The sequence below is a fragment of the Temnothorax curvispinosus genome, unplaced genomic scaffold (genome assembly GCF_003070985.1).
Source record: "Temnothorax curvispinosus isolate PA1 unplaced genomic scaffold, ASM307098v1 QBEX01005075.1, whole genome shotgun sequence".
NCBI lineage: Eukaryota > Metazoa > Arthropoda > Insecta > Hymenoptera > Formicidae > Temnothorax > Temnothorax curvispinosus.
The window spans coordinates 519,995-545,280 of NW_020214855.1; the positions used below are offsets into that span (position 1 = coordinate 519,995).

General features: G+C 39.2%; 1 protein-coding gene across 13 annotated transcripts; it reads right to left on the reverse strand.

Moving 5' to 3' along the window:
- Positions 1-972: 972 nt before the first annotated feature.
- On the reverse strand, positions 973-24,982 carry LOC112454475 (troponin I). 13 transcript variants are annotated; one of them, XM_025015902.1, is made up of 10 exons: positions 24,907-24,982; positions 22,157-22,200; positions 18,771-18,788; positions 18,016-18,144; positions 16,521-16,644; positions 13,980-14,080; positions 6,004-6,047; positions 5,731-5,872; positions 2,382-2,399; positions 973-1,573 (listed from the first exon to the last, which is right to left on the reverse strand). In XM_025015902.1, exons 2-10 carry the CDS (start codon positions 22,169-22,171, stop codon positions 1,490-1,492), a joined length of 675 nt encoding a protein of 224 aa, XP_024871670.1. In that variant the 5' UTR covers positions 22,172-22,200; positions 24,907-24,982; the 3' UTR covers positions 973-1,489. The 13 variants fall into 13 exon arrangements, with proteins under 13 accessions (XP_024871670.1, XP_024871669.1, XP_024871667.1 ...); XM_025015901.1 differs by lacking the exon at positions 13,980-14,080 and adding an exon at positions 11,125-11,225 and having other exon boundaries at positions 24,907-24,974; XM_025015899.1 differs by lacking the exon at positions 13,980-14,080 and adding an exon at positions 15,665-15,765 and having other exon boundaries at positions 24,907-24,974.
- Between the last annotated feature and the right edge of the window lie 304 nt (positions 24,983-25,286).

Here is a 25,286-nt window from a genome sequence, read left to right on the forward strand (position 1 = left end):
AGCTAATACGTGATTTTTAAAATCTGTATAAACGGGCGGAGATCGTAATACGAGAGATTTCAAATATAACATTTTTAATTAATAAATGTAAAAAGACAAATATGAGAAGGCAAACGGTATTGAAATTTTTCTGTAAATTAAATAAATCATACTTAATCACAAGAATATCAATAACAGATTTAAAATAAATTGTTGATCAGAATTGCATATGTTGTCGAAGTGCGTTTTATTTTGGAAAATATCAGTCGGCGGAACACTTCTCGCAAATGGAGGGAAATGAACAGATCCATAAATCAATAAAGCAGATCGAAATTGTCAAAGTACATAAGAGCGTGTGTATCATAGCGAACGTGATGAAGCTGTGTCAAAAGCGTCACTCAATAGCGAATAGTTATGAGAAGCGAAATCCAGTTAGTGACATACCTACCGTATCTCTGGATATTGACTTATCTGCAAATTAAAAAGCTTTCGGCATTATTCTTATTAATTAACACGCTGCGACGACGCAACGGCTAGAAATATAAATCCCTTACAGTAACAGCTTCACGAATAAAAATTACCAAACGTTAAAATAATTAGAAAAATGCCAAAAACTGTATTGTATATTCTTTATATAACCTTTTTGCACTTTTAATTTGAATCAAAAGTATTTAATTTTACATCATAAAAATTAATATAAATGATAGAAGTTATATAAATATTTAATAAAAATTTTCTAAATAATTAAATTCGAAAAAGTGTCGTTATATATTTTATATTTATATCGTTAAGAATAATTAATTAGTATCTTTCTACACTATCTACTTGGTGAGAAATGCATCAACGAAAAATAATTATTTAACGTACATAAAACATGAAACGTATACAAAATATCGGATATTATCTATACATATCAAAGGTTAAAACAAAAACTGTCACAGGTGGAATGTGAAAGGAATATGAATAAAACATAGGAAAATGACCACACATAGAGATTTTGAGTACTGTTAAATATTTTGCTTTACAATAAACCTTAAGTAACAGTTTCCCCCCGTTATTCTCTCTACAATAATATCTCTCCCCTCGCATTTGATTTGCAGAAAGAGACAAATTTTATTTTATTACTTTTTTTTATGAATCCTGCACGCAACTCTAGTGCTCTACAGTGATTTACAAGGTCCATTAAAAAAATACGTTACGTCCATAAAAAAGATAGGACAGACACAGTGGAGTGTAGAATGTAGAGCTACGGATTGGATATTGGATATAAAAAAAAATTGTTTTTGATATAATCTGGGACGTACGAGCAATCATAACGGACAGACGAACGGGCAAAATTTTTGCGTGCAACTCACGACAACGGGACACATTAAATTAATTAATGAATCGATCGTTAAAAAATATAGAGGAGGTTCTTTGGAGTTCCTGCATCGAGCGGTTATTGACGGTGAGACGGACAGACGATCCTGCGTTTCTCTCGGGAACGACGAGAATAAGATTTTCAATTCTCTCATGCCTCCACCGGTGTCGGTGGCGCCGCGTCTTCTTCCTTTACCTTCTTTTCGTCGCCCTTCTTCGACCAGTCGGGTTTCTTCTGCAAAATCGAGGAAACGTTGCGTCAAATGCATGGAATATCATTACGTTCAAAATTAGACTCGCACACTGGTTAGCAGTGTCGGGGTGAACGCGCTTGCAAAGCTGGGGGGCCGGGGGATAATCCTAGGGGAGTCAAAAAACTTCTGAACGGGGCTATTCAGTCGGAAGGACTCTATGCAGTCTATGCAAAAAATCTAGAGAACGAGATCTAGACAAAAATTGTGCTTCGTGGTCGTCGTCGTGGATCGCGTCGCCATACACCGTTCAATTGTGGAATTTCTGCGCCAGCTTCCGGGGATCGCCAATTCTCGTACTACCAAAAAATTCTCTCGACGTTACCGGGAACGTCGCCCGGCACTACGCTCAATCACGGAGCATCTACAAAGCCGTGCAGATTGTTAGTAAAAATAAAAAATACCGGCAGAGGAGAATCACAAGTCTCCAACAAAAAAGAAAATAAAAATAAATAAAAAGAGATTGAAATGGAGAAACTAAGACAACGGCTTCCGACGTTGTCGAGAATGCTGGGAGCAGTGCGTCTAAACATCGTGAGGAAATCACGAAGAAGCGGAACATAATATTGAAGAAAAGATTGCATTGAATCACCACGGACGTTAAAAACGAAGGAGAAGCTTCTTTTCTATCCTATCTCTCCATTCTCCCACTTCACATACACACACACACACACACACACACACGCACACCAATATGTACGATCTATTCGTTCTATCTACTCTCATCTATCACACGCGTCATTCTCTCTTACGCAGGCATGCCGAGCTACAAGTTGGCTGTTAAAGTTTTACCTTATCTTTTGACGCACTCTGCGAACATAATGCAAGAGCAATATTATTAGTCGACAGATAAGACGTGGACACTGATTAAGCGTACATTTAAATATCAACTTAACGAGTAACGCGTCGTTCATGGCTCACGTCGTAAATCGTAAGCCATGATCGACATCGTGATCGACACGCATATTGATCGTCGAAAATATTTTCTTCCTAATTATTATTTATTATAAATTAGCAAAAAAGATAATAAGAGATATTTTTTTCATAAAACGTCAAAATGCGTGCACGGCTGTGCACAAAGACAGAAAGACAGAGCACCAAATTCTACATAGTCTGAAAGCATGGCAGCCGATTGATGGCAATAAGGCAAGCTACAAAAGGACTTCAATTGCGTGATCAAACGACTTTAGTTTCAAAGAGTGCGTGTTTCAGTTTCTGTTTTTTTTCCCAGGTGAGCTTGTATTCCTCTTTCTATTGATCTTTTTTTTTTACATTTTGCATTCGGTATATAGCAATCCGGCGTAACGAACGATCTTGCGTGAGAAAGTGCGGCAAATTAACACGTGTAAAAAGAAGATAAACGAGGCGAGTGTGCGAAAAAAAAAACGGAAGGCAACAATATAATTAGACAGTAGAAGAGTAGAAAAACGCGAGTGGGCAGGCATGTGTGAGTAAAGCGCTTCTGCCATTATGTACGAAATAAAAGTGGAGCTGTCAGCTTCAAATATACTTCGCAAGCCAATCTCACCTTTTTGCGTCCCTCTTAATCTTATACTTTATTTACATCGCGCTGGATTACGCTATCGCGAAAATTTCTACGAAATTACATAGATAGAGACGGAAAAGAACGCGAAAAAAAAAACAGATATAGGTACAAATTGGACAGTACTCTAATCGCCGTGATGTCGGAGAAAAAAATACGAGATAAAGAAAATTAAACGATGCCTCAGAGAAAAGCGAATTAGTGAAGTTTTACGAGAGGGGAAGAGAGAGAAAGAGAGTAAAACGGTACGAGTCTCGATAACAGTCGACCTTTCTCCTTATCGAATATTTGAAATAAGCGTTCGCCTAACATCGCCTGGAAGAATTTCTCTTATCACACGACAAGAAAATACGAGCCGCGCCGCGCCGGAGCGAAAGTCATATCTGATTTCGCATAAAATACAAGGTGCTATGATCGCATTAACATTCTCATACACAGCGTCACGTTTCCGTTACGTATAACGGAAACAATCGGGAATTGAGATCAATTCGAGTTACCGAGTTTCGTGTCCGATGGGGGTAACCAGGACAAAGGAAAGAGAAAATAAAAATCAAAAGCGATCTGTCGCGGTGAGAAACTTCAGAGACGGTGAGGAATAAATCGTAAAAATAAGTAAAAAGAAAGCGGGGGGAAAAATCTGCCGATGAGGGACATAAAAGAATATTGGAGACACGAGGGGAAACATCTAACTTATTTCACGTGCGCTTTCTTCGATCGTTTATTGCCACAACTTATCGCTTTTATGTATAACAGGTTGTATGTGAATATTTACGCAGAGTCAACTTCTCCCTACGTCGCTCGTTTTGACTAGTTTGCGCAGAAGAGGGATATAATCAAATATCGGCTAACTCCCTAGAATTGTTCGTGCAATTTTCAATTCTCACTCGTTAATTTGTTTCGCAGCGCTAACGAACTAGTTTGACAACAATTCGAACGAACGTGACGGCGAGAACGCGCTTACACGCGAGACGATTCGATGGAAACGGTATCAAAATTGTTCTAAACGCGTTTACACATTTATTTTCTTTTCCTTCCTCTTTCCTATGCGCTTTTTCACGGCTCATTTTCGCACGCACGCGTGCGCGCGCCTGTCAAGTCGACTGTACAAACGCGATTGTGTTAATGTTTCTTCATATGTGTATGTGTACGCGTGTGTATAGTAAGTTTCTTGGTTGTTTTTTTCGTTTGTTCTCGATTTCTTTTTGCGTTGTAATAATGTTTGTATTTTATTGAGATTTCGCACTCAAACTGTTTTACTGTTTTCTTATATTAAATCTACTTCTTGGTCTGCCACTCTGCCTTCTCGGACTTCTTGGGCTGTGGAGAACAACACAAATTGCCTAGTCAACTACCACTACTACTACTTCCACAATACGGATAACGTATATACATGTCTACCGACGATCCTTTTGAGGAGATCCTGCTTACATACCAAAAGAAGTAATTGTGTATATAATAAAAATTTTTCATTAAGAATAAATTTATCACAATGTCAGCTAATTGCTATAATGTACGTAATACTTGCACGTGAGAAACTAAAACGCAAGATCGGGCGAGCAGTGAAAATCGATATCATCTGAGTTGTCAAAATCATCAATAATAAACGACAAAGATAATACGGATTTAAGTGCAATTCGGAGAGTGAACGCGTAAACTTTAGACTGTTAATTAAACGAGATTAATTGCTTATAACTAAAAAATTATGATAATCTCGACACTTTTATGAAGATTTTGAATCTAATTGATCTCCAAAATATGCTTACAATATTGCAAGATGGTTGTGAGAAGACACCCTGTATATTGACATTTATTATTCAAACTACTGCAGTCATTGATTATCGCAATGATATATTTTGCGGTTAATCGATTTGCATAAATTTAACATCCTCGAAATGACAATAGCCTCATACATTTAACCGAAAGTATCGCGGTTCGATGAATCGATGATTAATTACCGCGCGATTATCCATTGCTCGAGATTTCCGAGAGAATTTTAGCTTCCAAATTAGCTGATAAAATAACGCACCTCCAGGGAAATGTATCATCATAAATATTTTAATAGCGGCAATATCGAAATGCAAACAAGGCTATGTAATGCGGATCTCCTAAATTGGACACGGTACACTGAACGACAAAAAAACTACTTGAACGATAAAAACCTGCCAATTGGGTTTTTGTACACAAAAAGAAAAACCAGGGTTACAAAAACTGTTTTTTGGTTCACTAATAAAACATTTGCTACACGCCTACCCGTCGGTGATCGTAAAAAATAAGCGTTCCTTGCAAAATTCAATATAACTATCAATGAATTTATCGAAATTAAATTCGCAGAAATGTACAAGGTAATAACATAAAAATAAAAAATGTAACTAAATAAATAAAAATAAAGTAAAACTTGAATTAAATGCTACTAAAATAAATAGAAATAATTACAAGATGGAGGTAAAATTCTCCAATGTGCATTTCCTCTCGTAAAATTATTTTCGTCTTGATAAATTCAAAGAACGCTTTGATGGATAGGGAAAGAAATATTTTTACAAAAAAATTCACGTCGCTTAGACGAAACGCGAAGGTTTTATCGAAAACGATCATCCTTACCTCCTTGTCCTCTTCCTCCAAGGTGAATTCCTTCTTCTTCACTTGTTTCAGCTGATTACGGAAATTAAACTCGGCGGCTTTCTTTTGGAGCTTGGCGAACTTGTTCTCGTATTTGGACACCTTCTTTAGGGTTGGTTTCATGCTGAAAGAGACAAGTGAACGTTATATAAAATAAAATATAATCTTAGGATAAATATTAGTATTCCAGTTATAGAAATTGTATTGCGTGATTATTGTTATTATGATATCTATGTAGGAAGGAAAGATACTTACAATTTACCTCGGAGATCGTTGACCTGGCTGTTCAAGTCCGCGATCTGCATGTATTGAATATTTCTATTAACATCCATTGCATTTGATATTGCGATATAATTTATTCATGCGCATTTATAATTTTCTTTTTATATACAAGACAAATTTTCCGTTTCGAATATGTATATTCGAATATTTTAGTAAAGTATTCACATCTGCAGTGTGACGATATTCGAGCAAGTGTATATACCTTATACGAAAACGTAATACTCTCGACGTATCTATTCGATTCAAACTCTTTTAGATTTACAAAGGCAAGCTTTTTTCCGAAATAGTTGTGCAATAATTCTTGTATACAGTAAAGAAATATCGCGTATTAGAATTAAACGCGGATTAGTGGACTCACGTGAACGGCATGACAATCCAGCCACAAACGGTTAATCAAGAAAAGAAAAAAAAAGAAACGGACAGGTGAATCAAATCGTATCGGCGTGTATCCTGCATGGCAAAAGCACAAGCAAGAGAGAAAGAGGAAAGGGAGTTACACAGTGTTGAGCAAACGCGCAGATATTCAACTGGCGAGCCACTCGACGGATCGAGATTGACAGTAAATTGGCTTGCGGATTAACTGCAATAGCGGATGACGGCGATGGATCCGGAATAGAGGAGCGGTTTCGCGACGAGCGAATGATAACGAAAAATGGAAGAAAAAGGGGAAGGTCTGCGGAATAAATAATAACTAAAACTGGGAAGTCTATCCAAAATTTACGACACATATGCCAATCTAATGGAAAGTAAAAATTTTAATGAAAAAAAAATCATGGACGAGAGATTTTACATTACTCGCAAATACAACAATTACGCGGCAAAATAACACTTTACATTTTTTCATGTAAAAATATCACGATTAAAACATCGCAAAAGTCATTTCATTCAGCTTCATAACAAAGAAAGAACAAACACACAATGTACGTAAAAAATCTATAATTGCAATTTCATAGCGATAGTAGAAAGTTTCGTAGACTAATATTGCAATAGAGGTTCTATGATTTGTGCATTTTCATATCTGGATAGTAGATTGACCGTGGAATTGTTCCCACAGAATTGAATATCTGATGTATAATATCTGTCGCAGAAACTCACACATGCAAGAAATAGAGAAATCGTCGAATTTGTTGCATTACGTACGCAGAATCTCGGAATAGGTTAAATCTAAATGCAAGTTGATTCATATCACCGTATAGTCCTCATTGTATGAATTCATCTGTTTCTGAAAATACTTCTATCGCTCTTACGGGTGACATTGATTATTTTACTTTTTCTGAAACAGTTTCTTCAGGAGCGAGACTTTGTTTTAAAGCCACTTGTCGGATTCTCTCCCTTTCTTCTTAGGGATCATTCGACCGTTATATTCTTTTTCCTTTATTCTCTTCCTCGCACGAGAAAGGGAGAGAATAGGAATGACAAAAGAAAGAAAGAGAGAAAGAGAGAGAGAGAGAGAAAAAAAGAAGGATTGGATACGATGGGGGTGTGAATTTCATTTTGGCCAATCAGGGGACCGGCTGGTCACGATCAGCTCTTTCGTCCGCCGTGATGAGAAAAAAATTACAAAATCCACTACAATCCGTTTTCTAGACTGCCAGAACTCTGTTCGCCTCATTCGAAGCGTGAAACTAATCTCTCGGGATCGATAACCGGTTGATTTAATTTGCTATTTCATTACTAAAACGTTTAACGTTATGTCGGATGTAATGCGCTCCAATTATCTCAGAATAACATTTGCTTCCAAAGCAGCGACGCGTGAAATGTAGAAATTATTTTGAATGCTGCGAGATAATCATTGTTAGCAGTGTCATAAATGCATTATGTAAATATATCTGTGAATATATCACAAACAGTTCAAGTTTTTGACAAGATTGACTGAAAACTGACGACAAAATTCTGTTAAAAAATGGTGAAAAGGAAACAATTATCTTTTGCGAAACTTTTTCGCAAAAAAAAAAAGAGAAGAGAACAGAGTTCTGCCAAAAAGTGTCCGCTATTTACAGCCTAATTGAACACCATAACAAGAGGACACTGACAGTCGGTGTGGTGCGTGCGAATCGGTGCAAAATCAACTTCGCTTTACTTTAAAAACATCGTAGACGCCTGTACGTGTTTACTCCAATGTCTCTCTCGTGTGAGTCGGGTATTTCATGTACATATTTGTTTATCTCACAAAAGTCAATGGAAGTTAATGAACGAGGGGTGGGCTCGATCGATAGAACAGAAAGAAAAAGAAAAAAGAAGATTGAGGGGGGTGCGAGGGGGAGGGAGTTGCGTCCTGAAGATTTTCACAGCATGGCACTTCGGTTTCGTGATCTTTTAATCCGTTCTCGAGCCAGTCCACCTTTGTGAGAATTAAAAATGGAAAATCCTGTGACGGGAGAAAGTAGACACAATCGACTCTACCACTTTTTAAAGTGTTTATGGGAAGGTATACGATAATCGTTTTCCGAAACGAAACTGATTTGTACCCATCGCACTGAGTATCTGTATACTCATCGTCGAGCTTTTTCAATGTCTTTAATGCTTTCTTCAATGCGATGTTGCAAATATCCCAAAACAATTACGTTTTTTTTTTTGTAAATGACAAGTTCAGATAGTCCATAAGGCAAGAAAATATGCTTTTTCAAAATATTAACGATGAAAGCCAGTTTCTTATCAAAGTCATGAAAATTCGCACAACTATTCACGCGCATGTTATGATATAATAAAATAAGTATACCGAGATGAAATCGCGAAAAATTACTTGTTTTTCTTCCTTCGCGATGAATATGAAGTGCCATACTTCTTATCGCGTAGCTACGGAAGTATACGCGAATTAAGCTCCATTAACTTGAGCGACTCGCAATATGTCCGTCGCAAACGGAGTTTTATCAACTATGTAATCACGGAGATTAACAGAAAAGTTGCTGATAGGCTAGCGCTCATGCTGTTAATTCAGCTGCTGCGAGTTTTAAATCATATATTCTTATTTTCATAAATCACTATTATCCTACTTTTCATCAGAAAACCGTTCAATCTACTCCGCAGTGATAATGATAATTAAACTGTTGCAATTGACGTTACGAATATATTCATCTCTCTGAATTCGACGTAACATAAAATAATTCGCATCTAAATAACCATCTTGAAATGAAACTGATCTCTAAAAATGTCAAAGATAAAAAAAGAATTTAAGAAAAAGGAGTGTAATTTGTATCAATTTATTATACATAAATATTATTCACAAATACCAATTTGATAACAAGAGTTTTTGTTTGACAACGATTAATTTGCGTAACGAGATACATAATTCCGGTAATGGGTATTTTGAGAGAATACGAATTTATCTTGCATCACATGACGCTCCGAAATATCAGATAGCGATCGGTCAAGTCTTCAATAACACGAAATTAATCAACACTATAATGGAGCCATCCGCCTGTTTCCTCATAATCCTGTTACCATATCCAACAGCGTTAATTAACCCGCATTCATTACGCCTATATATATACATATATGTATATTGCATCTTTTAAACTTAAACAGTTTATTAGTTAGAAAAGCCATGCATGCGCGGTAAAGCAAATTTGTTTTTAATAGGACGGAGTAAGCGAAAAAAGATAGAGGGAGAAAGAAAGAACAAGAGAGAGAGAGACAAAGAGAAAAACGCACGTATGAAAAAAAAAGAGAACGGAAATGTGTGTAAAGCATAAAACAAAATGGTGAAAACAAAAGATAAAGAGGAAGACACCGTAAAAATCGTAACAATCGATGTATTTTCCCGATGTGTACTGTCGTTTCTTTTCTTTCGCTTCCATATCTGATTTTGCACCGCACATCTACGCACGCACGCACGCACGCACGCACATTTAGGCGCGCACGTAGTCTCAGGCATACAGTGTCAGCTTAGTTCTCGCGTGAGACCAAAGGAAGAGTGATCCCTTTCGGTGATCCTCGTGGGTGATATATTTTCTTCGATTGCGTACTCTTTTTTTTTTGCAACAAATCTAGGGCAACTGCTTCTATCACTGCGAAATCGTACGCCCATCTCGTTTCACGATCATTTTTCTCGGCGCGCGAGAATACAACGTTAATTATCACGATCTGCGGTCGGCCAATCCGCGTGCAAATCAATACTGCAAATTTAAGAAGGTGTATAAAGAGTTATAAAGTATACAGTTACGAATATATATAGTAACACAATAATGGCGTCTTCTTTATAAGCTTGCCCAGCCCTGACTCGAGAGAGTAAAGCTTTTTTTTTATTTTCATTGGCGAGTTAGTATAAAGCTCAGAGAGATATATTTGCGTTATGGTTAGATAATAGAGTAAAAAAGAGACAGTATAGATTTGTGACAAATAGATACGTTATAAAAGAGCAAGTGGATACAGTATGCGTTTAGCCAGACAGCGAAGATAGACGTAGAGAAATGAACAGGCGGGTTGAGAACGACACGTTACGCGGTAAAAAAGAGAAATAGAAAGAGAGAGAGAGAGAGAAAAAGTAGAGCAAAAATATGTGACCGACAAAAATGTTTTCCGGTTGCGGCACTTCATATCCACGTAAAAAGGAAAAATCCCCTTCCTTATTCGCGATGTTCGTCCGTTCCGTCACGTTTCGCAAAAATATCGCGTTGAAAAAAAAAAAGATAGATCGTCGTAGATTGTCGGCTAGAAATTATCAAGATCTGAAATTATCAGGACTGATCAAGATTACAAAGATTCGTAGGGTAGCAAAATGTCATCTCGTCAAAGGGTTCCTCCACGCGTCTCCATCGTGGGAACTTATCCCATTGGTTCGCGCCCCGGAGCGGACTTGCGTTCGCGCCGCAAATGTGTTTTCTGCCAAGAAAAATATCGTGAAAGAGAGAACAACAATCGAAAGAGAAACGTATGTACAGAAAGGGGGATGGGCGGAGAACGAGAGACAACGCGAAGAGAGAGATCGTGTGTGGGAGGGGGGGGGGCAGAAGGGTGATGCCCTTATCGTCTGATATACGCGGGAGGGTCGGCAACCCGTGGGAGGAAATGATCAAAAGAGACGTGCGATCCGGCAGTTGCTCTCTTTCTCCTCGCATTGTTCGCCGTTGTCGCTGCTTTTCACTTTTCCTGTACCTCGTAGTCCCTTTTCCGAACTTCACGCTCCAAATCCCACTTCTGACCCTCACAAAGGTAGACGCGGTCGTGATACATTTGGCAAATCTTCTTCAACTCCACTACAAAGAACACGGAGAGTCTCTCAGAAATCTTTGGTTCCTCGATATGTTTGCTTTTCTGACAGCTTAGGGCAGTGGAGGGGCACAGGCGGAATGAGAGACAGACAGCTCTTAGCGTGTGATCGATCTCGCGCGACGTGTGATGTGTAAAGCTAGTATTATCTACGAGTCTCTCGAGTCACGAAAAAGTGAATATCATTGGAATATTATAAGTATATTCAGCCAGAATTCGTTAATTCTGTCGAGTTTAACTAAATGTAAAATTTAATAATAAAAATAATTAATTTATAAATAAAAAAGCATAGTATATCCGCTCGATGAAAGCAATAGCTAATTAAAAGAAAAAAAGCGGTCAGATTGATTTATAAAATTTAATTTTTGAAATAATATGTAAAAAGAGGAAGAGAATTATAGGATATCTAACAAATAGCTGCAGATTCATTAGAAATCTTTAGGAATCTATAAATTTAACATACATACATTAACAATAGCAATAACATTACTGTTTACTAAATAAATAAAATTACACGGGCGATATTGAGGGGTAATACTCTTTGCTTTATACAAAATCCAAGTATCTAAGCCCAGCTTTACATATTTTAGCGAAGAATATAAACTGCGCTGCTCGAATACTAATGGCAAACCACGAACGACGCTGGAATCCCGATGAGACAGTTCTTAATCTCAAGCAACAAGCAAAACTTCCGAAATCTCCGATTCGAGTAAATTGGCGGTCTCTCTCTCGCTCCACGTGCGCGGTAATAAAAGTTGCGCGATGCTCGAATGCTTAATCGCGCGAGACGTCGGGGAAACCCCGAGGTGTTTTCCTCGGCGCAATCGAGCGGGGGGGGGGGGGCGTAATTCCATCCTAAAGTCTTTTTTCGTGAAAATGGAGATCGCCCTGTCGTTGCCCTGCCGGATGTATCGCGAAAGGGAAATGCACGGCGCTGCCGCAGCCTCGGCTGAACACCTTCGAAACTTCGATCTTCGACCATTCGCACGTCCCGGACTATCCCGAACGGGGTAATTGGAAGTGGCGTGAACGAGAAAGTAAATCGGTGCATAATTCCGACGATTTTTCTTATCGAAAAATATTCTATCATTGTTCGTGTACTTGTCTAGGGTTAAACGAATCGGAATCGATGAAAACAATCGAACAAGGAGACAAATTTGAATACAATAAAGTGAAAGAGAGAAATCTCACTCTTGTTTCTCATGGTCGCGCGAGCACTCTCCGATGCGATCTGGTCTCGTCAAAGTAGCATCGCAGCTGCAACGGCCGTTGGCGCAAATAAAAAAGTAGAAACAAAAGGACGTTAACGTTAAGATTCGCGCGATAAAAAATGCAGAGAAAAAAAGTTAATGCTGGTTACGTTCCTTCAAACTGTCCTCAAAGTCTCATCGAGAGTTTGTAGACATTAGTGCCTCGCGACATTTCCCTATCTAAGAGACGTGCAAACGTGCTCGAACCGAAGGTTCAAAGACCCGTCAACCAGAAACGCCTTCGAGAACCGTTCGACCAAGGATGTCGCTCGGTCAAGCACGTGGCGGAGTTAAAAAGAACCACGTAAGTAAGGGCGGGAGAGAAAGGGTGAAAGTTGGACAAAAATAATCTATGCAGGTGACTCGACAGGCTCTCTCTTCTTTAGCAAGCCGATCGTAATTACCTCCATCACTTTCAACCTAATTTGCCTCTCGAGCTCATACTTATCGCCCTCGAGTAAGTATAGTCTGTTCCAATATGCCGAACAGATCGTCTGCAGCTCGGCTAAAAGAACAAAAAGTTATTGGAAAAAAGGGCAAAGTGAAGTCCGCTGAATGTGTTTCGTTATCCCTGTGCCATCGGCTGTCTTAAAAATTAATTCGTTATTATACTATAATCGTTTAGAAATTATAGCTTCAAAAACAAGAAAAAAGGTGAAAGTAAAATATTAATTATGGCACTATATAAAAATATAAAATTGCGACGGCTGTTATCCTCAATTCGTTGATACCGATAGGATAAGAAGAATAACAACTATGATATATTTCATTCAGTTTGTTATTATTCTTAGCGTATCAGTATCAACAAATTGTTCCATTGTATTTTTTATTAGAAAAAAATAATAATCTTTGTGATGTTTAAAAATGTGATGAAAAATAACGCATGTGACGATCTTCTTTGCGATCTTCTGTGATGATTTATATTACTACGAAGGATTATTCGTGAGGGAATGAAATTATCATGGGGAGAATAGAAAAGAAATGAGTCTTTCGCGTTGGAAGCGAGAAGCACGAAGCTGACAATTGCGTGATCGTTAACCTGCCACGAGGGGGGCAAGTGGGAGAAAGATGGGGAAAATTCGACGAGAGAGGAAATCAGCAGGATGAGAGAAATACAGGAGTGTGGAATGGTCTCTGAGTCTGGTAGTGCGTACTCGCAGGAGTATAATATAAAACAAAGTTTTTTTCTACTCATGGCGCCTGCGAGAAATTAACATTACTGACAATGAGACAGATCTACGTTGAGCGATTCTACGAGTCGCGAGGGCCACTACGTTAGAGCTGCTGCTAGAAAATACTCAGATGTCTACTTAATGTCTAATATTATTACGAACAGCTTATGAGTGTGCAAATCGGAACAGACGCTAGATATAGGTGCTTCGCGCGTGAAAGAAGAAAGAAAGATGAAAAAAAATAAAGACAAATAGGAAAGAGTATTTGGCGTTAATCGCAGCTCATCTCTCGTTTGCGACGAAAAAAAACTTTCTCGACCTCCATATCCTTCTTGGCGACTTCGTACTCAAGGTCGTACTTCTCCCCCTCGAGAACGTTGATCCTCTTATGATACTGGGTCAGAGTGGACTTCACGCTAGCTGTTAAAATTCAAGTCACTCCTTGAAAAAGTGCTCGCGACTTAACCGTTTACGTCGTAGATATCGCGTAGATATCGCTACGTTGTAATGAATAAATAATGTTGTAACCGTGTAACGGATGTATTGTAACTTTTCGCAAATAATACGTATACGGCGTCCGTTTCGCGTGTATGACTTGAACGAACGACGGATGGGGTATAAGGGCGGAAAACGTGAATCTGGGGAAAGAAATCAATGTGTGAAAGCTAAGTCGAGAGGTGTTATGAACTGTCGCCGTTCCGCGGTGGTGTGAAGACTGTTTCAAGTTTGCAGCGAACGAAAGCGAGTTCTTAAACCATCTTCGGAGAACGACTTTCGAACGTAGACGTCAGTGCAAAATTTGAAACAATCTTGCGTCTAGGAGCGAAGATACAGGTGCAAATAGATATCCGCGTATAGATTGAAAATAATGGCATAGTGAGGAAATGGTGGATATATGTATATAGTACTTCGCAAAATGAAAAAAAAAGCATCAAGGTTTTTCGTAAATATCAGTAGAAAATATTATGGTGGTATAGCTACGAGTGTTGTGTGAAGCATAATGTATAATAATTTATTATATTCATATTATATTTGGACATACCTAACGTATTTCAAAATTGATGTTATTCTGTTATTCTGACTTACTCATGTTTTGCGAAAAATAGAAAGTGAGTAGTAATAAGCCGTATTAACACAATAATCAAGATGCGAATAATCCACAGAGTTCTTAAATCACCATTAAATTCTCCAGAGATTCATAAACAGAGGATTAAACGAAGAGAGCAGAGAGACAGAAGAGACAATACGAGAAATCCAGAAATCGCGCGCACATTAATGCGAAGAAAAAACAAGATGCGGACAGAATCAAGAAAATCGACGGCAGTTTTGTGTTACGTCAGAGATAAAACAAAAAAAGAAAAAGAAAAGTGTGAATGGAAAACGGTGCGACGAAAGAATGCGAAGCTCGTGTCTCTTGCCCGGCTGCAGAACGGAAGCTACGACGAACGATTCAAGTTTCAGTAAAGAACCGTTAATCATTCACGAAAGTTGCTGCGATAACGATTACTCATCGACTCGTTGGTTGATGAAAGTAGCCGCGACTAGCCGATATTGCAAATCCTCTAGCACTCTAGCTAGAGCTAGAGAAAATAAAGCTTTTAATATTACAAAATAATTATTGTAGCAAATAATTGTAGCAATATAATTATAGCAAACTACAAATATACTTTTTGATCTTAATATTTCTTCTTTATGAGTCTAACGAATTGCTCCATTTTTTATTGTTCGCGTAGATCATTTAGATCGCTATTTTCGAGCGTGCGCTATGACGATGACTAAATATAGCCGGCATATTGTAAAATTGTGCAATCAATAATCTTGCGACGTTGGTCTCTTTGCCAAAACTCTAATTATGTCCGTCGTCGCCCTACGTAGATGTAGACCGGGTAGAGATTGGTGCGTTACACAATTGCGACAATATTGTTACTGTATCGTGAGCGCCGCGTTATCATACTGCACGTAATCGCATAAACGTAATCGTAACTGTTGCTCTCTCAAAAGTACCTCGAAGTCCTTCTTCTTAACAATATATTCGATGTCAAATTTTTTATCCTCCAATGACGAGATCCTATTGTGGTACTCGCGCAGCACGCGCTTTAGGGTGTCTGTGTGGTTCATCAGAAACAAAATAATGTAAAACAAAATAATGACGCGCACGAGAAAACGTCACGTAATTTCTGTGTATATTCAGATTTCAGAATTCGTCTCGGTAATGTACCTCGGTTATTGTGCTTTCACATACACTATTTTTTTTCTATTGGGAAATTATTTTAAGTTGGAAAGAAAGAGCTTAGTGGCACAATAATTCAATCTTGAAAATCATATGCCAATTACCGTACCTTCGACCGCATTTTATACATTTTCGAAAAAAAAATTTACTAGCAATTTAAAAAGAAGATCTTTAAGAAAGAATTGATAGAACTACACGGTGGGAAAAATAGTAACTTAAAGTTTCGACCTGTGAAACTGAAGACGAACACTGGGTATTATTATTAATTATTGTGATTTAGAAATTTTCATATTCTCTACATAAGTGCAACTTTGCCCAATTAAAGACTGTTGCACAAATGTCTAAGAAATTTCTTCTTTAATATAAAATTCTTAAAAATTATTTGTGTAATTCATGCAAGTCGACATTATATCAACTTGTCAAATTCATTGTTTATGTGCAATGATCCTTGCTATTAATTAAAAACGATCGATCAAGTAAAAGCAAATGTAAATTTACAGTTTTATGTACTCAGGACAGCGCGGACTTTGTCTGCATATAGGAAATATATTCTGCCAAAAAAACTGTCAAAAAAATACCATAAACGCGATTTTCGGGTTTTTTTAAGGATTGCATAACGAAGCAAAATACCTTCGTTGGCTTCGTCGACGATCTTCGGCTTTCCGCAGCGCTCCTCGATTATGCGCCTCCTTTCGGCCGCTTTTCTTTCCTGCTCCTTCTTCAATTCCTCGGCGGCTTTCTTACGCAACAGCAACTGTAAACACATGAAAAATTCGTAAGGTTTGGCTCGATAAGAAGAAAAAACATTTCGTAGGCAGATAAAAGGGGAAATTTTGTCAGGAATATTTACCTTGAAATATTTACGCGACTCACCAACGAATTGATTTCTAATAGCATGAAACTGATATAATTTGAATGGAAATACGAATTTATATTCAGTCTGCTATAAACCGCATAAACAATTTAAATCATATGCAATGAAGCGGATTATTATCCTGTTTATTTAATAAATAATAAAGTTGCTCATTACGCGATATCGGTTAATCGTACATTAAAATGGCTATTAAAACAAATAGAGTTGAACGTAACGTCATATGAGTAATTAATCTTTGTGTCTATATAAATATATGTCGTGTAATAACAGAAAGGTAAAATAGAAATAAATTAATACGAGCTACGGCGTGTTAAGCTCACAAAATGCTCGACTCGAGAGAAACATTTCCATCCGTGGTTTACTCACGAAATAATTTAAGCTTACGGCTAACGCCTTTCTCTTTCTTGGTCAACGGCGAGATAACGTCGGTTGGAATTCGGCGGATAGCAAATATTGACGCAGCGAAAGGAAGGAAGGTGGATTTACGGGAAAATAACATGCCGGCGGGACCGGCAAACGCGAAAAGATTCTCCAAGAGGTAATCTGCATACACATGGAAAACTTTATGTATTGCAACTGCGAGTATTCGCGACGGTGCATGAAGAGAAAACGTGGATCAAAGAGGGAGAGAGGTGCATGAACGTTCCGCAGGATGTTGCGCGACGATGGAAACAGAATGGCGAACGTAAGGCGAGACCATAAAGTAAAGGTAAAAAGGCGAAATAAACTTGGGAAAGTTTCGGACGCTCCGCGCCGGGCGGCTGGAAAACAGAACATTGAAAGACGAAGAGATGGGAAACGAGAAGAATAAGAGAAAGTAATAGAGGAATGGATGTGGCCGTTACGAGAAATATTTCGCGCGCGAAAATCGGTGCACAAAGGGTGCAAAGAGGATTATCGCGATATTGCCCGGCGGCGCGGCGCGCGACTGCTCGAACAACGCGAGAGAAGATTATGGCGTGCGATGAGGCAATGAGATAAATCGAGAACGAGGAGCTCGACTTGGTTGTCGATAAATGAACATTCGATGCGGCGCGGCGAGGGTATTGATGCGATATAAAGCATACTTTCGAAAACCTGGCGCAGAGCATTAACACCGTTTCCATTAGCGGAAAAGAGAAATATGACGCGAAAGATTCGCGGCGACTTGTCGCGATCGAGTTTTTAAAGAGGATATCCCACGTCCCGCGTGAGACCTCCACTTGGTCGTGTGACAAAATTCAAGAGGGAAGAAACAAAAAGCGGACTTACCCTAAGCTTCTTCTTCCTGTCGGGGGTCATGAAACCCTTCTTCGCCTTCTTGGCTTTGGAAGCCTCTTCGAGGCGGGCGCGGACCTCCGCCCTCTTCCTCTCGGTCTCCGCCTGTTTCCTCTTCTTTTCCTGCATTTTTCGTGCGAAATTCCCTTAAAACATCTCATCTGAGAAAGCCCTGAAGCGTCCCGTAAAACGCGAATTCGGAAAGTGTTGCGCAATTCGAACTCATCTAACATTTTTCGCACTCCCGTCCCTCTGCTTTCAACTAAACTTTCGCGAGTCTTAAACTTAAGAGCAAGTGCAGCTACGAAATTTACAATAATTGCTGTAATACTAATTCTTTAAAATAAGCATATTAGAAAAGCATCAATGTTGATATGTTTTAGTAAAAGATATACTTGATAAAAATATCAAGTTTTCTATAAACACTAGAATATGAATCCTATCATATAGGGCTATTGATTACATCTCTCTACTGATATTAAAATTTTTGGTTATATAATGTAAAAGCATAAACAAGGATATTACATCTACATATATATTACATATTTCTACTTTTACCCCGTGATTATTTTCTGATTATTTTCGCAGAATTAATATCGTTAATTTAGAATATTTGCAATGGATTTTATTTCATAATAAAACGAGCGTAAGCCCTGTTCCGATGAAAGGATTCCTTTCATCCGCCTGGTAAGTGGCCGTCCTTTAAGAGGCGACTCTACGTTTCATAGCTAGTTTCCTCTCTTACGTACATCCTCGATGCGCTTTCTCTGCAAAAAAAAAGAGAGAAAGAACATTTCTCGTTAGTATATTCTCTGTGTCGTGGGTCGCATGTACGGCGATATCTGAAACACTTTTTGCAGCGCGATCCTTTCGACTGTGAAAAAGGATATTTCTCTCAATGACGATGAAAGAGCAGAAGAGAGAGCTTAGAGAGTTAGAGAGAACGAAAAGATTACGCGCGCGTTTGGTGTCCCAGATTTCGCCATCAACGAATACCTTACAAAGCATTAGCGCAGCGACCGTGTTTTCGCGTGTTTCATGACGATGCAGAGCTAATGGAGTCTGTCTTAAGTGATATAACTTTGTCGCTGTTAAGCGTTATACAACCAGCATACCCGGCGAGCATCTTGTAATATCGTTTTGCGCAAACTGCCGCGTTTCGTTTATGGCATTACGCGCGCACTCTCAGCGCCGACCATTAGCTCTGCCTTCTACAAGCTGTGCAGATCTCAACGACCGGGGTGTAGATCAAAAATAAATCGTAGTCATATACAGAATATACAGAAGCGGTACCATGCGAATTTTCGCGCAACTTTTTACCTTGACATTCCGAATAAACGTTATTCCAACGCCGCGAATAACGTTGTTACATAAGCGTGTCGTGCGCTTAAAAAATTCGTTGATAGTTTACTGTTATAAATGCTATTAATAATTATGATGATTACACATTTCTAAGATGCGAGTAAAAATATGACAATTTTTTTTCTTTGTACTTTTATTAGCATCTTTACGATATAAAGTGTCGATTTTAATTTATTGCTATATGCGGTGCGTGCTGCGAACTCTGTATGGTGATATTATATATTTTGTACACTTTTACAAGTATAACGAGACAAAAATTAAGCATTACATCATGTAGCGTCACAAAAAGAGCCATAAAACAAAAATCACTCCACATGCGAGTTTGGTATCTACTTTACCCCAAGTCTGTTTGATTGTTTTATATTTGTCTGTGATGCGCGTTCTCTCGGGAGTTTTGTGTGATTTACTATAATAGCTGTCCAATTAGCTTTGATTGCAGAAAAAGCAAAGACAATGTTTACTGTTGGGGAGAATGTTTGCTGTTGAATGTTTGCTCACAATAGCACAGCGAAGAATGAGAATTATTTGATATACAAGTTTTGATTATCTGCTTTGATAAATAAATATGCGACATTATAATAACCTTCTAAAGTATTGCAAAATTATAAAATATTTTAATCTTTAATGAACCTTTTGTAAAAGGTCTGAATGTTAGGAATTTGTATCATCCTGTTTGAACAAATAAAACTGAAATAACTTTAATTGTACACTTGACACGGTATATAATGCAAACTTTGTAATTATCAATAGAAAGTTTGTATAAGGGAGACGTTCCCTGCGTCGGCATTGCTAAGTTAACGCTCGTGACTCCGAATAAACGAACCGTCTGCAAAATTATGTTCTTGTAACGGTTTTAATCAGAAAATGGAAGTTCTGCCGATCTTTGGTAGACACTGTCTCCATTACAGTTGGGCTGAGTTTTGCTTCGCGATATATACTGACAAATATCAAATATTTTCTCGTTCCAAAGATAAAATTTCTTCTCTTTCGTGCCATCGTGAGCGGAAGGAGTTAAACCGCGACGAGCGGACGGACCATTTTATAAATATAACCTAAGCAGAGAAATCGATTTGGAAAGGGTAACGATGAAGGTACAGGGTGAGATATAAATTATTACGGTACACTGAAATCGACAAATCAAGGATCACAAGTGGACTTGAATCTGCAATTGAAAATCTGGAAAGGCTTTGTAAGGATAACTTGTGAGTGACAAATATCTTGCTCGAGCGGGAAAGAAGAGATATAAAGTAAGGCAAAGAGATACGGAAGAAAAGTGGAGAGAGATCCGCGTTAAATAATGCCGAAATAAGGGCGAGAGTGTGGCGATAAATCAGACAAAAAAGTCGAGCCGTAGAGCATATAACGGAGACAACGGACATGTCGGTCGTAATACGACCAGTTCCATTTCCCGTTTCCTACAGAGCGGAAATTTTACGGTGAAATTTGCGGAATATATGTTCCCTCTCTACGCGGGTCCAAAAACCTTCATTAACTTTTACATTTGCGGTTCGCGCCGCGCGCAAATTGGCTTCATTATATACGAAAGAAAACTCTATCCCAACGCACAAACGAAAAATTGTCGTCCGCGAGGTGGACGTTACGCACAGAAATGCTGTCACAATTGTCAAGGTAAAGAGCGTAGGGAATGAATTGCTTATTTAAGAACGCAGAGATGAAAGTCATCGCGCGCCAAACCGCTGGAAAATCTCCGCTCAAGAATCTTCCGAGGGTTCTTTCGAGATACAGAAATTAAATATTAAAAATGAAATGAACATCAAACTACAAAACAAATGAAAAATGAAAGTACGTCGGAGAATGAAACGGCTGAGGAATATTGGAAGAGCGTTGGAAAGTTTCTTGTGGGAAGAAAAAAAGGAATGAAGGATAATCACGACGAGAAGCGAGCTTCTGTGATCGCCTCGTCATTCTACGTAGCATATAAATCTTTTTTAGAACGCGCAAACTATGTGGTTCATCCTTGACCACCATCTATATCCTCTACTAAGCTGCTTCAACTTCAAAATGTCACTGTAGAAGAAAAAAACGAGGCTCGGTCTGCTCGAAGTCCTCGGAGTCGGAGCTTTGCCCATAAAAGCTTGACGTAAAGAAGTATAATGTTGAAGTAAATGATTTATTAATAGAAACGTGTATTTGAGACCGAATTTTTATATTTTCTCAAAACGGCGTGTCTCTGTTACAATAAAATATCTGCGGCACAGAATTGATTTTGTACTCTAGGAATAATAAAATTATAAAATTATTAATTTGCTCAATAATAATAATAACTGAAAAGTAATGTGCTTAATTTAGATATTAAAATTAGAGATCATCAAATACACTTTCCGAGCGAATTGAAAGATTCGGTAGAAACATTCGGTAGGAATTAACATTCAGTAGAACCGCTGTTCTATTTTTATTGACAAGGTCTATACTATCATTTCTAAAACTACAGTTTATGCTAACTCTCACAGAAACACAGAAAGCACAAACAATGCATACCTTTCGACAGTAATGCTAATTTTACTGCACGAGTTCAACGCGTAGGATGTGCGTGGTATTTCAGCGGTTCCGTTGTCCAAATGTGAAGATCGGCAGCAGCGAAAATCCACCAAAAGATAAATATGAAAAAAAAAACGTAACATTAAGAAATATCCTATACGCGTTTTTACGCACTGCATGCCACGGTCCTTCCTCGATCGTTGAGCTTTTAAATAATGAATAAAGACACCAAAAAACGCGATTTAAAAAATCCAGATCAGAATACGCACCTAACCTCGTCGTCCGCCATGGTGGTGTCTTGTTGTTACGCGCGTCTACCTAAAAAAATAAATAGAAAACGGTGCAAACGTTATTGTCATATATGTATAGTGGTTGAAAACCTTGGGACACGCTATTAATAGTACCATCAGAACCCTCTCGGTCGTTAAAATAAATAGGCGCCTGCAATCAGGGTCCCCTAGCATCGCGTAAAACAAGATCGAACGTGAGCCTGTGCAACGCCAAGTATTTGCGTGTGAAATGTTCAGCGGTCATCAAACGCTTCCGCGCTTTTTGCGACGCGTATAACGCCGCGGTCGCGCAAATGGAGCGAACGAAAATAATGACGGAATGACGTCGACGGTGAACGGAGAGACTCGGACGTCCATTCGCCCGCGTGATGGAAATAATAGCGGATAACCAGAAGAAATTGATCGACGTGTCTCCGTCGAGCCGAGGCGACAAGGCACACGATCGATTCTCGACCGCCATGCCGATAAATCATGCGGCTCACGCGCGTAGATTTCGCCGCTTAACGCGTGTTGCGGGGCGAAAAGGCGAGCACGGGATATAACGTTCTCGCACGACGCGACGTGCGACGACGGTATAGAATATCCGGCGCGCGAAAATAGACGTCGGCCCGTCCCCACTTTCCGCGACGTGCCGTCGTCGGGACGTCGGGTAACGTCGACGATCCAAATTTGGATGCAACGACCACGGTAGATATCCCGTCGTCGGCGTCGGCGTCGGCGTCGGCTCCTACTGAATTCGATGTCGAAACGGCGAGGCAAGCAGATAAACAAAGTCGTGCACGTCTTTACGAGAGGAAAAGAGAGACAGAGAGGAGCTCGCCGACGAATATGCACGTCAGCACGTCGCGCTATTTGCGAATGACATTTGGAAATGACGGTGCTTGAGAGGAAAATATCGCGCGAGACGCGACGATCCCTCTTATTAGCGAGAGACTCCCGGAATTGCGCCCCGATGCGAAGTATCGACTTGCCACTTGCCAGGACATATCCCGCCGCGCCGTGAGAGACGAGGCGCGGGACCCAACGAAGTTTCAAAACAGATAACTTATATAGGTAAACTTGTATGCGCGCATCCGAAATTGTGCAATTCGGTTAGGCAGATAACAATTACGCATTTAGCGGCGCTTGCATGACGCGCTCTCGTTGCCGCGCGGAGCTCCAAAACGCTCAAGAAGATGGATTGTATCTCGTCTCTCCAGCGACATTCCGCATTCCAAAAATACTTAGGAACATCACGGTTATACAAGCGAAACGTAACGCGACGTCGCGTCGTAACGAACACTCGACAACGGTGAAACAAGATGTCATTAGTGCGGAATGATACTTAAATGGAACGGTCCTTTGTGAATATTTTCGTTATTTTGCACTTTTCCCTGCTTGCTCGTTACATAATTACTGTTCACCTTCGTTTGCTTATTAATTGAGAAAGTAATGCACAATAATTTTCCCAATATACCGTTTTTTTTCTATAGAAATTGCCACCAAGTAATAAGAAATATTCTCTGTAAGTTATAAGCTATTTTCACAAAATTAAGTTTTGAAAAAATATTCCAAAATGTTATAACGCTTTTAGTTTATATATATATATATATATATATATATATATATATATATATATATATATTCTGTCCTTTGATCTCTGCACGGAGCGTCCCACGACTGATGTGGAATTTCGAGCGAGCGTTGCATAATCGGGATATAATTTTGTTGCCTTGCGTCATGAATGACGTTAATATACGAACTTGTCACGATATTGTACGCGAGAATATTGTACGAGGTATCGAAATTTTATAAAAATTGTAGAGCGATCAAATTCCTTTCATCCATTAACCGTCCGTACTTGCTGCAGAGCCTTCTTTTACGTTTGTAATGGACGATCGCCTTTGCTAAGTATAGATTTCCTCGCGCTCGAACCATTCCGAGACACGTATCCTATCGAGACGCACGTACCATCTCCGATATCAAAGAGGCAAGCACCGTAAAAATAGACACCTCGCTAAATCTCATTAAATTATGTGAGACAGTTAAAAAAAGTCCTGGTCAAGAGAAGCTATGTTCTACCTTGTTGAATCTCGTTAAATTAAAGAAGATAATAGTGTAATACAAATATTTTCTTTTCGTTGAAAAATTGTAAAGCCCAAGAAAATTAATCACAAAAGAAATAATCTTAATGATGATCTAACACTGTCCATTAAATAGAAACAAAATTCTATGATTTTTTTTTATTAAAATTAAAATATAAAATAAAAAAGTTCAAAGAAGAGATGATATAATCGCTGCACACGTATTTTGCCAAAGTACTCCGAATAACCGATCAACGGAAACCTTAAAACGGAAGAAGTTCTCGTCCATCACTTTCAACTGCGCGTCACTTTGAAGACGAGCGATTGCTCGTCGATGATCGCCGATCAGTCACTGTCTCGGGAGTCTCGGGCGAATCAATCGTCACAACCTTGAAAAGTATCTTTTGTACCAGCCACTCGTTTTCACACTGACACTCGAACGCGAAAAACTTCTCAACAATTTTCCTCGAATATCGAAATGGCGTTTCAAGAGCAACAACTCATTCCTCTGAAAGAAGAAATCGCGAACGTTCCATTTTTCTCTCTCCTATCCCAAGGTTCTCCAGGCTTCCTCCTGAAGAACACGGGGACGATCGATGCTTTCCGGGACACCCCTCGCGCTGCGACAATAGCGAGGACAATCGCGAGGACTATACGGGAAGTAGGCTTACCTTGTGGAGAAAGCTCGCTGGCTGCGACTGGCCAACTGGACCTTAGGCAGCTGACTGTGCCATCGTGGATACCTAGTCGACTTCGTGAACCTCCATCGTGGGCTACCGTTCACGTGGTACAAGCACGACCAATGGCGACGCGCCATTGGTCGTAAGCATTTTTAGGCGAGTGTTCTGCCCGCTCTGCATGTTGCCAAAAATAATCGGAAACTGAAAACGGAGCTGAGCCCGCTTGCTACGTCGCTAGGCTTACCCGTTCGTTCGCCGGAACGCCTTCTGATCTCGCTCACCGTGGCTGTTATGAGACAAGAACGGAGCGGTCTTGAACTCGTTCGCCCTCGAACGTCACTAATTAAGATGCCGCTATTAAGAACCGATAT

Coding starts and splice junctions, on each gene's coding strand:
- LOC112454475 (XM_025015902.1), bottom strand. Junction 16,645..18,015: donor ACAGGAAGAAGAAGCTTAGG/GTAAGTCCGCTT, acceptor ATGTGTTTACAG/TTGCTGTTGCGTAAGAAAGC. Junction 14,081..16,520: donor CGTCGACGAAGCCAACGAAG/GTATTTTGCTTC, acceptor GAATTTTAACAG/CTAGCGTGAAGTCCACTCTG.